The sequence below is a fragment of the Urocampus carinirostris genome, chromosome 9 (genome assembly GCF_059441175.1).
Source record: "Urocampus carinirostris isolate Australia breed hairy pipefish chromosome 9, RoL_Ucar_1.0, whole genome shotgun sequence".
NCBI lineage: Eukaryota > Metazoa > Chordata > Actinopteri > Syngnathiformes > Syngnathidae > Urocampus > Urocampus carinirostris.
The window spans coordinates 8706132-8723772 of NC_142357.1; the positions used below are offsets into that span (position 1 = coordinate 8706132).

The window sequence follows — 17641 nt, forward strand, 5'->3', positions numbered from 1 at the left end:
CAAAATAGTGAAAATGTTATAATTTCAGAATGGCTATTTCAGTGCAAAGGTCACAAGTTTTCGATTTGTCCATAAGTTGCTCCAGTGCTGTAGTTTGTATGGAATTTGTTTAAGGTTTGTATAAGTAACATGTATTATTTTGAAACTGAAAAATAAACGTTTAATAAAATAAGATGCTCTATAACAATACAAAGCAGGCTGAATGATAAAGCATAGTACTGAAAAACAAAGCTATACATTAGGCGTTGACATTCTGTAGTCTGTGAAGCCCTTTGAGACTCATTGTGATTAAGGGCTATACAAATCAGCATGACTTGACATCCGCTATTCATTTTGATTGAGAGAGTACACAAACACAGCAGACATAGAGAAAATATTTATTGTTTTTCCTTTGATATGACCACAGACAAAAGCAAAAACCAGTTTGACGTCACTGAAATCATGCCCAAGAGATAACGCCGTACATCAACACCGGGGCAAACCACTTTTTCCACTTTATAATTGACCAAATAAAATGACATTCAGTTGCATTACTGCAAACAAACCATTCTTCATAGTAAAAGAGGAAAAACTCCTTTAAAATGATTACAATCAAATCCTTGCCTGTACACAAAAGGGATACAGACATAGGAAGAACTGTGTCACAAACCTTGGTGCAAAATTCACAGTACAAAATTAACCTTGACATACTGTTAATCATGTTCTAATCATTGGAGGTCCAGTCAAACTTCTTCCTCACTTTAAATTTTAACACAGGCTGACAACAAAACAAAAAAACAGGTACCCTGTGCAACAAGAACCACAGCAGGAACAGCAGCCCATTGTAAAACCAAGCGTTGGTGCTATTTAGATGCATTAGACCGCACACGCTCAATTAAAATGACAACACAAATGGTCATTTTTACTTGGGCAACAACACCAACACTGCCCTATTTAATATATAGCTTTTTATTATAAATAACATTTTGCAAAGAACAAAAACTACAACGAGAGAGGCCTTAAATGTCAGACACCAAGACCACCTTGTGTTGTATGCAAGTAACTGCAAGGTTTTTCATTTCTCCTAGTATCATGCCACGTGACCAGGCTGATTGGGAAGAAGGGACAGAGAAGGGAGAACCGCACCACAGTTTACCCTTTTTAACCAAGGGAAAGGTTGTCAACAAAATTAACAGTAAAGTTTTTCTTATATATCTTTTCCTGGTGTCAACATTAACCTCTTCACACCAACTATACAAGCTTTTCATAAGATGTACAATGCGGAGAGACAATAAGTTAAATATTTGTATACAAAAAAAAAAAAGATCTGAAGCCTTTACATACAAAGGCTTGTTGGACAAAACGGGGTCCAGTACATAAATCCAAATACGTTTCTGTCCAGTGCTCATGTCTCATCTCTATTTAAGGACAACACACATGAATGATGGTTAGCAAAATGCCAGTGAAGCTGAGCACCATCCATCCCAAAGCTAGCAGCTTGTGCTCAGCCTCCTCAGTCTTTTTACACTATAGCTTACATTTATTTACCTCTAAGCAACATGACTTTCGCTTGTCGATATCAGACATCGGGAAAACCGGCAATGTGAGAAAGCACACATTCCTCGCTGAGGGGAAAGTTTTGCTAAAAAGGGTAAAAAAAAAAGATGCCTGGCCAGATTTGGGACGATCTTCTCACTTGGGTGACAAATCCTGGAGAGAAGCGAAGGGAGAGTTGCTGGACGAGGAAGGTGAGACACCCTCCATTTTCCCAGGAGAGTCGGTGGAAGAGCAGACGCTGCTCAGGCTGCCGTCCAACAAACCGTCCGGGGAGTGGCTGCACAAAAACAGAGTTGGGCTTTGTATACTCAAGGTTTTCGAAATCTGACTGACCCCGCATACAGGACAGTCTAAAAAAAATTGAATATTGTGTTCAAGACCTCATTTTCTGTGATACCATTAAATAAACAAAACAAAATCATACATTTTAGATTACAAATCAACTGATGTAGTGCAAGTCCTTTATTGTTTTAATTTTGATGATTATGGCTTAAACTCAAATATCAGCCCTTCCAATCTAGTTTTCGTCAATGTCACAGAACAGAAACTGCACTCATCAAAATCACCAATGCCATCCTCACTACAGCTGACTCTGGTTCACTCTTTATCCGCCTAGAGTTAAAAACCACTTTAGATACCATTTCTCACCCCATCCTACTCAGTAGACTCTCTCCAATTGGCGTCAGCCACACCCACCAACAATGGTTCCATTCCCACTACACAGTGCTCATTTCATTCAACTTTTAGCCATCTTCAGTTATCACAGGTGTGCCTCAGGGCTCTGTCCTGGGCCCCTTCCTCTTTACAACCTTCCTCTGCCCAAAAGGACCATATTTTCTGTAAACGTAACTTTTCTTTGCACTGCTTCGCAGATGAGACCCAACTGTGCCTTTCTGCAAACTCAACTCCACACTTCCACCCTCTCCTTACCTCCTGCCTTACTAAAATAAAATAATGGTTCCCCACCAACTTTCAAATATCCAACAGCAATAAACTGAATTTCTTTCTTATTGGCGCCAAATCCCCCATGTCTAAAATTCTCACTTTCTCACCATTGACAGCTGCCTAGTTTTCGCCTCCCCCAAGGACAAGAGTCTGGGTGTCATGCTCGACAGTACATTCTCTTACCCCCCTTATATAACCAACATCACCTAGTCTGCTTACTTCCATCTTAGCTTCATTCGATACGAATCAAACCTCATATACAACTCTGCCTCTAGGTGAGGCTCATGTTACATAAACTAAATGCACATTTCTATGAACTATGATAATTTAAAAAAAATGCATGTTGATATGATACTTCATGTATTTTTGTTTTATTTAAAATATTTTTTTAAATGTACTTACCACTAGGAGGTGCTAAATAATACTTTACCTTTAAGCGCTTAAGAATAATAATTTAAAAAAAAAAAAAAAGAGCGATCAAACTTGAATTTTAAATTTAAGGCTATCATTTCGAGTGAAAAAATAATGTTAAATGTGCTGATCAAATTGTTTATGTATTTAAAAAAATGGCGGTCGTATGTCGACAAGGCATGTAAGTAAACATGCCCAGTTCTTATCGATGTAGTACGTCACGTGGCAGCCAGATAGCTACGTCTATTAAATGAAAGCATTGTTACATCCGTATTCATAACCTAAGGCTCAAACAGCAATTATGTTTTTATTTGGTGGATAGAAAAGAGGAAAATGGCTGCACTAAGATGGGTAAAACGGGTCAATTTTGTTGTTAATTCTATGTGTGTAAAGGCCTGTGCTTTTGACTAGAGCAAGATACATTTTTTAGAGGTGACGACGTCTTACATTGAGAACACACTACAAATCCACATCTCTAAAAGCACAAAAATTCTGACCGAAAAAGCAAAAGTTGCTTTCTATTGAGATTTGAAACAATGTGTTCAATGTACCATATTTTCACGACCTTAAGTTAAAGTCTTAAATTTTGTTCAACTTGTATGGCGAGCCCTCTGTGGCAAAGTGGCGGACGGGCCCCAGCGCGGTGGCCTAAGGGTTGGGCGACTGGAAGGTCACAGGTTCAAGCCTTGGCAGAGTCAAGACTTCCAACACTTTTAGGTGAAATCCGAGGTTTTTGAAAGATTGTTCACATTTCAGACTAAATGAGACTTCAATTGACTTTTAAGCTTCTCTTGTTTGGACGCCATAAGCTTAAGACGTAATGCATTGTTGGCAGAAGTACTCATGAATACTAACAGAGTAGCGCATCTAGAAAATTGAAAGTTATTGTGCTACCCGAGGCTGAAAAGAGTTGTCTCACCAAATATGAATCAAATCCAAAACCTCACTTTCCCACCATTGAATGCTTTCTGTATTTTCGGCCGCCACGGTGTGATTTCTACGCTATGCGGAAAACCATGGAAACCGAGCAGCCGCAAAAAATGTTGTGCCAGAATTCAACTCCTTTCAAAATCTGACTCCTCTTTGCGGGAACGCTATGCTTTTGACCCCAATCATAGTCTGTTTAGTGTTTACGAAGGAATATTGATTGGAGCGATTTATACAAATAAGCGCTCCTAGCCTATACCAGTGTTTTTCAACCCTTTTTGAACCAAGGTACACTTTTATTCATAAAAAAGTTCAGAGGCACACCGTCCTTCGAAATGAAATGATCTGCATTTATTTAGCGCTTTTCAAGTCAAGACTTCCCAAAGCGCTTTACAGTGTGCTTCACATTTCCCAATAGCGGCCGTGCAGCCATGTAAGGCGCTAACCTGCTTATTGGGGGTATTAGGGGTTCAGTGTCTTACCCAAGGACACGTCGACATGTAACACGGAGGAGCCGGGAATCGAACCTGATCCCAAGACGAGCTCTCTACCTCCTGAGCCACTGCCGCCCCATTTTCGAAAATGTTTGAAAATGAAGTTGTGTCAAATATTTCACTGTACTCCCTTATAAGAAGATAATTAGTATATAAAAAGAAGAAAATAATACTTAAAAAAAAAGAATGTGCTTTAATTATGTTTATTTTTTACAGTGCAATCTTAAACCGCTTTGTTAAACAAATTAAGTTATTAAATGTACTGTGCTACCTCATGAGCAGATAATTAGTATATAAAAAGTATATAAAAATCTGCTGTCACCGCCTGGTATGGATGACTATTAGAGTTCCTTGTATGAAGATAGCACAAATACTGAATAATGGCCTGATTCTTTGGAAAGATAAAATTGGGCAAATTCCAGCGGCACCCTAGACAAGGTCTCACAGCACAGTAGTGTGCCCTGGCACACTGGTTGAAAAACACTGGTCTATATGATGAGTTTATTAAGACGTATGCAAACGTTACTACCACACAGTTCACACGAAGTGGACTGGGATTTAGGCAAAACAGCAGCGGCTTCAGCAGAGGGCAGAAATAGAACCCGCTACAGAGACTACCTTTTAACACTGTGCGCCCTATGGTCATGAAAATACGGTAGTTAAAAAAGTCTTACCAGGAGCCCAGATCAGCCAAGTTGGAGACGTCAGATGACAAAATAGTGGTAGTGCCCTGGAAGAGCCTTTTGGGCTGACTCTCATTCTCCATCTCACCTGTATAGTACACAGTAGCAATCTAATTAGAAGCCAGGAAAAAAGCAGATTTGCATCAGAAGAGGTCAAATATATCAATTAATTCCTTACCAGTCTGCTGTATAATCTTTGGCTTTTTACCACAAGTTTTACAACCAAAACAAATCAAAGTCTTTGAATTGGTTCCCAAGCCAATAAAGGGAGCAAATAGCCCATTTTAATTTACACATGGGTTGTTCATTTTGGACCCAGTTTTGAGACATAGCAACTGGTGAGGTTCTTCAAGATGACAACAAAAGCCATCGCCATGGATCCCAGCCACAGGTCTGTTTGTACCACTTCCATCAGGAAAGCACTACAGGAACACCCGCAGAACCACAAACAGGCTTTTTCCCCAGAACTGTCAAGTACAATTCTACAATTGTTAGTTCTAACACCACTTCACTTTTGGGAAATCTCAAGCAAGGAAATCTATTTCAAGACGTGCCACTATATGCAGAAAAATAAAAGACTAAAACACCGGTTGTATTTTTTAACAAAAGAATGAATTGCTAGGTCCTTCCCCTCTTTTACTAAAAAACTAAGAATGCTTTTGGCTCAACTCAATTTTACAAAATCTTTCTCAGATTAATACAGTCATGTTATTGGAAGTTAGAAAAATAGATATCACAAGTAAACTGGTGAAAATAATGTATGTAGCCGACTTATAATAAACAGAAGAACGACATTTGAATAACTTTGAAGGACAGGAAAGGTTTGAGCTAGATGATACTCTAGCCAGAGGGATCAGTTTAGCACCAAGGCTCAAGAATCATTCACACTTTTGGTTCACTCTCACAATGTTGACCAGGGTATATCTGAATTCACATTACATTTGTGGTGCTCTGTGGGTGGAGGGATGCTAACAAACGTTAATAAACAATGTCAAGTTTACCTTTACGTTTAATGGGTCCAAGTATGCTGGCTCTGATACAGTTGATGGGGCTCTGGCTTCGCCGGCTGAAGAAGAAAAAACATGTAGTAGTCAATGTCAAATTAGGGGTTAAGGATTTGGTAAAAAAAAAATTTAAAATCCTAATTTTGAACTAATAAAATCACATTATCGATTTTATCACTTTAGCACACCTTGCCTTCAGTCTTCAAAGAGGGCTTCTTTTATTTGCTTAGCCTCTCCCTGCAGGTATAACATTTGATAATAACAATATCAACAGGGTTCCTACAGCTCAAGGCAAGTTAAATTCAAAACTTTGTAACTTTTTAATGCCTTTTAAAATCAAATTTAAGACCAAGTCGCCTCAAAAACACAATTGAAACAAACAAACCAAAAAAACACTAATATTTCTTGCACACAATACATCATATTTTGTACACATTACCCGGCAAAGCTTCTAGCAATAGAAAAAAGGTTTGACGGACACTTTTTATTAAATTGACACTTTCGCATGTTCCAAAGTAAACATCTCTGTCCAACGCTGTTATGCGTGTTGTAGAAAGACCTAAGAAATTTGTCTGCTCTGAAATCCATAACTGAAACCACATTATCGTTTAAAATTTCCATTATTGTGTTCAGGTGATGTTGCCACGAAAGTAAATCTGTGAATCATTAAAAAAAAGACAACTGATAAATGATATTCAATCTTTCCAGTCCAAATAAATATAAAGGTATTGTGTACACATTTTTGAGACTCAAAAATTTGATTCAAGACATTTTAATGCCAATGAAAGTCTTATATTTTTAGAATAATGAATTCAATGCCTTTAAAGACTTTTCTGTGATCCGCGGGAACCCTGATTAAACCATCCTTTTATAGTCACCTGTCTTGTACATTTAATCATTTCCATAATATTCAGTCCTCACTGTGTGGATCCACAAGGTCTATTTATAATTTTTCACAAAACAGAAATTGCAGTTTTTCGACTCCCCTGACACTTGCAAAGAGTAATTTAGTAATCCGTGGGCCCTGTCTATTTCTGACTATTTATGGACTTTGAGATTCCGTTAGCTGGCTGGTGCCTTGCAGGCCCGTGTGTGCTTATACCAGAAATAAAAACTAAAGATCTCACGCTCTACTGATAGTAGGGAAGATGTGATGATGCTGTGAAAAAGTTTCTCTGTTGATTTAATTATATGACGGAATAAGAGTGTAAGAGTAATGTGTGTAATGTGCATGCGTAGGCCGTACACGCTGGCCATTCATCGTGCGGAGCAGCTCTGTTATTTATTTAGTTAGAAGAGTAAACACAATCAAAATAGCAATGGAACCCAACTAAAATGAAATGACGGAATAAACATCAGAATCGGTTGGGCTTCAAAAAAAACAAAAACACTCTTATGATCTTGCAGTTTTTATAAAGATTACAATCTTGTCAAACTTCAGTCTAATATTGTTGTATTGCCCGAAAGGGGAGAGCTAACTACCATAGTGGGGATCATTTTACGATTCTTTTTATTTGTAAACAGAAAAATAATGTGGAAAACAAATGGATTACAAGAGGCAATGTCCAACAAAGCCGAAATGTTTAAGGCGGAGATCGGTAGGTCCGAGAGCGCTTTCCATCCGGGCCCCGGTGTTGTGGAATGCTCTTTGCCCTGAGATTCGATCTGCAACCTCAGTGGAACTGTTTCAATGTAGGCTTAAAACACACTTCTATTGTATAGCTTATGAATCACCTTTATTTCCTGTTGATGATATCTGGGTATTATTTTGTATTACAACATCCATTGAATCCGGTTCATTCTGGAAGGGGGATTCCCTCATGTGCGGCCCCTTCTCAAGGTTTCATCATTTTCCTCATGTTGAGGTTTTTGAGTTTTTCCCTTGACCTCTTGTAGGTTTTAGATCAGGGCATGGTGTAATGGTAGTCTGTATCCTGTACAACCCTTTGAGACATATTGTGATTAAGGGCTATACAAATAAACATGACTTGACGGCATAATCCTGTGTTTTGGAATAAATACTTTACACGGTTGGATTGTATGGGCTCTCCTTGATGTAACAAAAACATTTTCGCGGACATTCCAAAAAGTTGAAGATGGCTAGGGGACGTTACAATAAGTTACGCCGGTTTTAAAGTTTCCGGGTATCTCGATTCAGACCGATCATGATGTTTCTCTGACTAGTATATTTTCAAATGGTCATCATATGTTGAATCCAAAAGGGGTTTAGCATTCTAATTATATGTGACGTGACGAATTTCAGTGACATCGTACTAACACGTATTTGTTTATCAAAAGTTCAGTGACCCCCGCGGCGGGCCGTTGGAACGTTAAAGGTTTAAGGTACCGTATAGTATTAAAACTTTCTCTCTACCGTCTTTATTTGTAAATGTCTCATGTTTCAATGTGGGTACAGGTGGCTTATGGTCAGGCGCGGTTTTTGTATTTACAAAATGTTTTTTCCTTTAAAAGTTTACTGGGTGCTGCCTATAATCAGGTGTCCTTTATAACCAGTAATTTACATTTTTTCCATCAAATATTTACATTGATTTGGTCGTATATTAACTCAAATGCAGTTTCATGATAGCTCACACAACATGAATGCACGGACATCTATTGGAAGGGTCTTCAATTAAAATAAACTAGATAAGAGAGGATACAGTTAACCCAGAAGCCAAACTATTCCCTCAATTGAGACTTTTGATCTACACAAAGTTCATCATTGTGAAATGAAACCATCAAAAAAGGTGACAAGTTAGCCAAATGCATGTTAGAAAGATCAGTAGCGCTCACCCAAAGCGCCTGGTTGGACTTGGGATCGGACTGGGAGTCAGGCCGTTGCTGCTCACCAGGATTTGAAGAGAAGGAGAAAAGCACTGCTGCTTTCAACAAACAACATAGACAAACAATAGATGAGACGACCAAAAGCATTTAAAGACTTGTACAGGCCGTTAATTTACAAAAGCTGGAATTCGAGAGATGGAAACCATTCCCTTCAGACATCTTTTCTGGATGCCTTGTGGTCAGGGTTGGGTAGGGTTACTTTAACTTGATTACTTTCAATTACTTTTGGATTACTCCAATACCAAATATGCTAATAAAAGACAAAAGAAACTAAATATGAATAAAAGTATGACTCACAACATGTGGTAAGCTTTCTCTCCTGGCTTTGATCTCCAGCATAACTAACATAAAATGTGACAGAAACAAAATGAAAATAAATCCAAACAGCTTGCCAACATCATTTTTGCCGTTCCATGTATTCCGTTACTCCCAAAGCCTGCAAAAAATTTAGTAATTTTATTCATATTTAGTTTCTTTTGTCTTTTATTAGCATATTTGGTATTGGAGTAATCCAAAAGTAATCAAGTTAAAGTAACCCTACCCAACCCTGCTTGTGGTTGTATTAAATCAGACCACCTCAAACTTGGCAAAAATTCTAACATCGATAACAATGCAGTGTGTATAGTTTCATATAGTTCATCACTGAAAGCTAGCTTTAACCCCTGCAACCTTGGGAAAAAAATCTAAATAATTGCCAATGGCATAAATAGGCATGTGTAGGATTTTCAATGCATTATTGTTTCTAGAAAATGGTAAAACGTGATGGCCATCTGTGCATTTTCATGAGTTAATGGAAGAGCAAGTTTCTTCAAATGTTTGGTAGAACAAAGTTTGATTGGCAACTTTGCGTTGGGAGAGAAGGCAATATCGGGCTGCCGGTCTGGCTTACTGCTACGGCTACATAACAAGTCACAAGCCATCTCTGCCGAGCCTGTATCCCACCAATGCCAGATCCATCACGAATGACTCTGATGACCTGGGACTACAACTTGTGGAAAACCACTCCATTTGTAACTCTTGTGTTTTAATCCTCAAAGAGATGTGGCTCAGCCAGAGGATCACCGATGCTTGTGTGCAACTTACCGGATGCTCTGTACATCACTTTCTTACCCTGAAAGTAGAAGCCCTCAAATTGAATTATACTATTGTATAATGACAAAGTAATCCTGCTGAGCCTGTATCTAACCAATGCAATTTCCATTAACCAGGAGCAGATGACCGCTACATTTGTGACAGTTGTATTCTAATCATTGTGAAAATCCGGCTCAACCCAAGGATACCCAATAAGCATGCAGCTAGCCTCGAATTTTGTTGCACTTGTGTATTGTGGCAAAAAGTCAATTCATTCAACTGCAAATCTGTGTTCTCCGTTTTTGTTTGTGGATATGTAGTTATTTTTTTACAATCCCAGGCGGCGGCAGGGGCGGCATTAGCTCAGGGGGTAGAGCGCTCGTCTTGGGATCAAGAGGTCGCAGGTTTGATTCCCGGCTCCTCTGTGTTATATGTCGAAGTGCCCTTGGGCAAGACACTGAATCCCTAATGCCCCCAATAAGCAGGTAGGCGCCTTCCATGGCTGACAATTGGTGTGTGAGTGTCTGTGTGAATGGGTAAGTGTGAAGCACATTGTAAAACGCTTTGAGAGGTCTTCATTGACTTGAAAAGCGCTATATAAATGCAGACCATTTACCTTCATCATCTATGTAACTGATTTCTAACAAATATTTCTACTTGGCAGGTTTTGACTATCAAAAAACTTTTTGGGAATGCAACCGTCGCAAAAACAAGGGATTACAGTACAATGTTCAAATTTGTCAACAAAATCCATACCAATTGACCAAAAGCATTTTGATTTCCTAAATCCAACATGACTGTATTTGGGGAAATTTCGGTTTGGTAAATCCTCCAATCTAAGTTGCACCACAATCGGTTCAGGTACCTTTTTACCAATCCCTCTTGTTGGGGACGGTGCCGGGGACACAGGAACAAAGTCAATGCGCTTCGGAGACGACGACGCAGACTTTTCCAAATCATTGTCACTCTGGAAAAAGGACAAAAACAAAAAAAAGTAAACACATATGAACAACAACAAGTCATCCAAATAATGTGGGAGTTTTATACTACCAACTCAGCCTGATCTTGAAAGACTGGTGGCCCTGTTAACTCCCAAATACAGTATATGACTGTACTTGTATTTCATTTTGCATGTTAGTTCACGCTAACTCCACACAAAGAGCAGCAGCCATGAGCAAAGGCTCAAACATGCCACGAGGAAGTACAATCAAGAGCTGGCATTGATTGACGACTATCAAGTTAAGCTTCCTTACCAGACTAAGACTTTCCTCCCAGGACTGGCTTATTTGCATAGCAGCTTGAACTTCCCTGTGTGGACCAAAATCGCAACAAACTATTTTAAAACAATGATTTTTACCGTTTTCCACCATTGTACGGAAACTGCTTTAAAAAAAAAAACATGGCAACAAGTAGCACGTGTACATAACTGAAGAAGTGATTGTTTAGACAGTTTCAGTTGAATTTGCTAAAAACATGGAAACGGTTAGTTTTAGTGAGATTTTAATTGAAAAATGATTATTGTGTTTGCCCTCTGCCAAATCCAAGTGGAGTCTTAGCAAATCAAGATATCCGCCAACAATTGTGCTGTTGCCAGACGCAAGCAGTCGACAGAATCAGGTTTGAGTTTATCAAGCCTCTATGTCACACATAAGAAAAAATATTACAAGAAAAAAACTGCCAAAATAAGCTTGTTGTCAAATAACGATCTAAAAAAAAAAATAAAAAAAAATTAAAAAAAATATATACTTTGTGAAATACAAAAAAATCAAGAGTACAAACATCCTTATTTAGATTTTGTGTATTGCTATCATACACAACCTTTTGAAGGTATTTTTTAATGCAGTGAATATTTATTTTGGAATTGCTGGACCTCTATTCAGATGAGAAAAGTCAGTAAAAATGTATGCGTATTCCAGTTTAGCCTTCCCTGTTACACAATAATAAATGGCCTTTTTGGTACCGAAAGACTAAAAAAGTCAAAAACTGAAACAAGCTAAAATAAGTTGCATACCAAACCTAAAATGATCACAATTGTTAAAAGAATAACAAATGCAAACTAATTCTATTAAAATGACATAAAAGTAATTGATTGTCCACTAATGTTTATTTGTATATTCCCCAATCACAAGAAGTATTAAAGGGCTGCACAGGCTACAGACCATTATTACACCCTCCCCTGATCTAAAACCCACATGAGGGCAAGGAAAACTCAAAACCTTTAAAATGAGGACTTTTAGAGAACTTGAGACGGAACCGCACATTAGATAATCCCCCCTTCCAGGATTCTTTTTTTTTTTTTAAATGATTCAAAGATTAGAGTTAAGTTAAAACCTGAAATGAAATGGTTAGCTTTTTAATGGACAACCATCAGTGGTATTATTGCCGCCAGGTTACTTATATTTAAAATCCTCAGTGTGCTGACGAATTCTTACCGCTCATGGGCAGTTTCTCGGTTCATCAGATCAACACCCTCTTCCTGTAATGGCACATAAAAAGTATGGATGGTTATTTAAATAAGAATAACAGCGAAGTTCCATAATTGTGTTTGGTCTGATAGTGTTTATCAATCACTCCCGAAAGACCATAGGTCCTACTGACTTCCATGTTAGTCTTGCATGTTTATAAAGCACCTGGAAAAGGTGGTCTGCTTATGTGCCAACATGACTGCTCCCACATTTTATTTTCCTTACTTGCTTGATCTGATGAAGCCTGGTGCTTGGAACACGGATGGGTGACGACGGAACCTACAATGAAAGATGAGAACATTCTCAACGTGAATAACTCTAAAAGCAGAAGTTACCATGTAATAAGATTTTGCACCATATTGGGCCTGTTGACCACCGTTGTGCTATTTCTGCGGCATCGCAAGACTTCTCTCTGAAATACTTGGGAGTTATCGCTGCAATGACAAACTTATTTTAGTCATGGGTTTACACTTCAGACGCCATGGGTGACATCAAAACAGTGAGCATAGAAGGAAACAGAAGAGTTAACAATACAACCTTAGGCCATTGATCATGGGTGCACTGTTGGATCTCCTCAGCTGCCCCTCAGATTGAACTATGGAAGATGGACTGTCCAGGTCGAGCTCCATCTTCTCTTGTGACAGGACCCCTGAATTGTGCATCTTGCCACGCTAATTCTGCGGTTCTTGGCGCAATCGTAATAGAAAATCTTAAACTGTTACATGTTTGCTCTTCGAACGTGCAATTTCACACGTTTGAGACAAACTCATCAGGGGGAAAAACTGCTCGAGCTTTTATCAGAATCCAGCACAATCAACGAGGCCCTGATGAGGACTCTTGCGTGCAGAAAACTCAACTTCTTCAAATTAAATTGGATTGTCACCACAGCACTGTAGACGCAACTATTATGATATCTGCAGATGGCCCTTTTTTAGCATTTATCGTAACATTTTGCAAGCTCGAAAACTTTCCAGATGGATGGCTAGCATGCAACGGCTAAGCAGCAAGCACAATGAGCGCCACTAACTCGGGCTTTGAGTTACACGAGCATGACTACTGACAACGACTGTAAGCGTGAGATGAAGTAACTCAAAGCGAGTACAAATAACCAGGTACACAATGAACCTTCTAGTCAAATGCAGTTTTACATGACGTGGTTTTGAGAACGCGCGTTCATCCTCCTCCTAAAAGCTTCACTTGACGACGTTGGTTTTAGCTTGTTGCTCGCTAGCGTTAGCCGTCTAAAGGATCGCCTGTAAATCCAGCGCCTTAGCCCGATAGGCTAACTAGCTAACAGTGTTAGCATTTGCGCCAGTAGCCGTAATACCTCGTCTATGAAAACCGGGCCACTCGTTGCTCGAGATTCGCGTCCATTTGAGTTCATAGACAACGGCCAATTGAAACAAGCAAGGACCGAAAGGAGACGTAACACCGCTTCACGTTTCACTATTCTGCTTCTTTAGCTCGCCCCCAGTAAAATGCCGATTTCTCAAGCAGTGTATCGCATTAGAGCAGCTTCTAAATAGGAAAACTTCACGCCCCTTTAAGGATTGTTGTCAGGCCAGCCTCCAGGCAAAATGTCGATTCATGTCGCTTGTCTGCGTTACGGTAACACGACACGAGTCTCGGAGACAAATGGCAATGACAAGACACCAAAATGACTGGAAAGTACAGTAATACATCATAGCCCAGGGGCCACATGGTCCAAATACATTGTCACGCGGGGCTATAATATTAGAGAAAGAATACATAATAAAGGGAGACAGAAATTGAAGAAAAAGAGAAAACGAAAGAGCGAAAAATAAGATAGCGAGAAAAGACACAAAGAAAGAGAAAAAATAGAGACGAAAATAGAATAGATAATGAGGAAAGGGACAGATTAAAAAGGAAGAAAAGAGAAAAGTGGCAAAATATATTGAGAGGAAAAGAGAGAGAAATGAAAGAAAAAGAAGTAGAGAACAAAAGTAGATAGATACTTTATTCATCCCCGTAGGGGAATTCACACTTCCAGCAGTCTACCCCGTTATTTATTAACAGATGAACATGATGCCCTAGGGGTGCTTGTAGCGGAGCGGATGACGTCACGCCAGTCCAAAAGTTCGACATCCCTTCGGCAGATGGAAAACTTTTCTTTGTGAAAATCCAGGGATACACCACCTCGTGTTAGCAAGTCCGCCTCCTCTCCGATTCCCCCCGGCTTTCGTGTCTCTGTTTAGCGGCGTTGAAGCCGGATTGCTCCGGGTGGCTACACGTTAGCGTCCGGAATGCTAAACGTGAGCCATGTTTCCGCAAAACACAGCAACTGCGCTCCCTGTGCGCTTCGATGTTTTCCACCAGCACTCGATGGTCTTATTTGGCAATAAAAATGGCAAAAAGGGAAATAATAGGAGGGGGAAAAAGGCAGACGGATGGTAAAGAGAGAGAAAGAGAAGAAAAAGAGATGGGTAGGAAGAAAAAGAGTGAGAAAGCAAGAAAGAGAAAATGAGGAAAAATGGAGAAAAAAAAATCCAGATACGGTTGCTTTGGCGACATCAAGTTGACATAAAAGTGCCGCTCGTTTGCTTTTTCGCTTTAATCCGCATTGTCTCGTAGGCCGGATTCAATTGCGGGCCTGTTCTGGCTTTCACTGCATTGTCCGTAATTCCTGGCATCAGAACTTCAGTTGTTTTGTGAAGAAGAATGGGCAAAATTTTCTGTTTCAAGATGTGCTAATATCCATTATCCATCCATCCATTAGCTGCACCGCTTATCCTCAGTAGGGTCGCGGGGGTGCTGGAGCCCATCCCAGCCATCTCCGGGCAGTGGGCAGGGAACACCCTGAACTGGTTGCCAGACAGTCGCAGGGCACACAGGGACAGACAATTCGCTCGCCCATTCACACCTAGGGACAATTTTGACCGGCCAATTAACCTGACATGCATGTTTTCGGAATGTGGGAGGAAACCGGGGTGCCCGGAGAAAACCCACGCAAGCACGGAGAGAACATGCAAACTCCACACAGGAAGGTTGGTAGCTAGATTTGAACATGTGACCTCAGAACTGTGCCCCACACGCGCTAACCACCGCGCCGCCGTGCTGCCTATATGAGCTAATGTACATACCCGAAAAGACTTTTTGCTCTGATCGCAGCAAAGGGAAGTTGTAAAAAGTATTAACTCGAAGAGGCCAATATTTTTGCAATGGCTATCTTTTAAATTATTTATTTGTTAACACATTTAAAATGGTGATCAAATTTGTTTGTTTTTTCACAACTCTCATGTTTTTGATTCTTGGAATATAGGTTGACATGTAATATCTACAGGGAGTGCAGAATTATTAGGCAAATGAGTATTTTGACCACATCATCCTCTTTATGCATGTTGTCTTACTCCAAGCTGTATAGGCTCGAAAGCCTACTACCAATTAAGCATATCAGGTGATGTGCATCTCTGTAATGAGAAGGGGTGTGGTCTAATGACATCAACACCCTATATCAGGTGTGCATAATTATTAGGCAACTTCCTTTCCTTTGGCAAAATGGGTCAGAAGAGGGACTTGACAGGCTCTGAAAAGTCAAAAATAGTGAGATATCTTGCAGAGGGATGCAGCACTCTTAAAATTGCCAAGCTTCTGAAGCGTGATCATCGAACAATCAAGCGTTACATTCAAAATAGTCAACAGGGTCGCAAGAAGCGTGTAGAAAAACCAAGGCACAAAATAACTGCCCGTGAACTGAGAAAAGTCAAGCGTACAGCTGCCAAGATGCCACTTGCCACCAGTTTTGCCATATTTCAGAGCTGCAACATCACTGGAGTGCCCAAAAGCACAAGGTGTGCAATACTCAGAGACATGGCCAAGGTAAGAAAGGCTGAAAAACCACTGAACAAGACACACAAGCTGAAACGTCAAGACTGGGCCAAGAAAAATCTCAAGACGGATTTTTCTAAGGTTATATGGACTGATGAAATGAGAGTGAGTCTTGATGGGCCAGATGGATGGGCCCGTGGCTGGATCGGTAAAGGGCAGAGAGCTCCAGTCCGCCTCAGACGCCAGCAAGGTGGAGGTGGGGTACTGGTATGGGCTGGTATCATCAAAGATGAGCTTGTGGGGCCTTTTCGGGTTGAGGATGGACTCAAGCTCAACTCCCAGTCCTACTGCCAGTTTCTGGAAGACACCTTCTTCAAGCAGTGGTACAGGAAGAAGTCCGCATCCTTCAAGAAAAACATGATTTTCATGCAGGACAACGCTCCATCACACGCATCCAAGTACTCCACAGCGTGGCTGGCAAGAAAGGGTCTAAAAGAAGAAAAACTAATGACATGGCCTCCTTGTTCACCTGATCTGAACCCCATAGAGAACCTGTGGTCCCTCATCAAATGTGAGATTTACAAGGAGGGAAAACAGTACACCTCTCTGAACAGTGTCTGGGAGGCTGTGGTTGCTGCTGCACGCAATGTTGATCGTGAACAGATCAAAGCACTGACAGAATCCATGGATGGCAGGCTTTTGAGTGTCCTTGCAAAGAAAGGTGGCTATATTGGTCACTGATTTGTTTTTGTTTTTGAATGTCAGAAATGTATATTTGTGAATGTTGAGCTGTTATATTGGTTTCCCTGATAAAAATAAATAATTGAAATGGGTATACATTTGTTTTTTGTTAAGTTGCCTAATAATTATGCACAGTAATAGTCACCTGCACACACAGATATCCTCCTAAAATAGATAAAACTAAAAAAGCCCCACTCCAACTTCCAAAATATTCAGCTTTGATATTAATGAGACTTTTGGGTTCATTAAGAACATGGTTGTTGTTCAATAATACAATTAATCCTCAAAAATACAACTTGCCTAATAATTCTGCACTCCCTGTACATGTTTGAAACCTGAAATCTGGCAAAATGTCAAAAAGTTCTTGGGTAGCAATACTTTTGTAAGACTTCGTAGTCAAAGTGTGCGGCGGAGCATTTTAAAAACGGGAATTGTTTTTTGAGGCTGTTTTTTTCTACCAACAGGTCTTCGGTTGCCAGGACGTCCGCAGCATTTTTATCATCTCACAGTCAATGGGGGGAAAGCCATTGCAGCTTCAATGGAGTCTTTCAATCCAAAGATGCTGTTAAAGAGTGTATCCAGGGGGATTTTCCCATCTGGATTTAAATCATATCCAGTTTGGCCTTTGCTCTGAAACTGGCCCAGGAAAAGGTTAAACAGGGGTCAGGAATCATTTTGATTCAAAGAGCCATAAAAGCAAAAATGTTAAAAATAAATACAGCCACACCATAAAT

General features: G+C 39.9%; 1 protein-coding gene across 1 annotated transcript; it reads right to left on the reverse strand.

Annotated features, from left to right (window-relative positions):
- Positions 1-363: 363 nt before the first annotated feature.
- pabir2 (PABIR family member 2) lies at positions 364-14012 on the reverse strand. The gene is made up of 10 exons (XM_088344457.1): positions 12918-14012; positions 12736-12814; positions 12606-12659; positions 12348-12391; positions 11169-11223; positions 10781-10882; positions 8794-8879; positions 5998-6062; positions 4988-5084; positions 364-1813 (listed from the first exon to the last, which is right to left on the reverse strand). The coding sequence occupies exons 1-10, from the start codon at positions 13040-13042 to the stop codon at positions 1672-1674; spliced, it is 849 nt and encodes a 282-aa protein (XP_088200583.1). The 5' UTR covers positions 13043-14012; the 3' UTR covers positions 364-1671.
- Between the last annotated feature and the right edge of the window lie 3629 nt (positions 14013-17641).

Bases quoted from the DNA above. Each gene is read 5' to 3' on its own strand.
- pabir2 (XM_088344457.1), bottom strand. From the start codon at position 13,042: ATGCACAATTCAGGGGTCCTGTCACAAGAGAAGATGGAGCTCGACCTG. The intron at 12,815-12,917 runs GTTGTATTGTTA...TTGTCATTGCAG, and splicing joins CCCATGATCAATGGCCTAAG to CGATAACTCCCAAGTATTTC. The intron at 8,880-10,780 runs GTACCTGAACCG...TGTTGAAAGCAG, and splicing joins CAAGAGGGATTGGTAAAAAG to CAGTGCTTTTCTCCTTCTCT.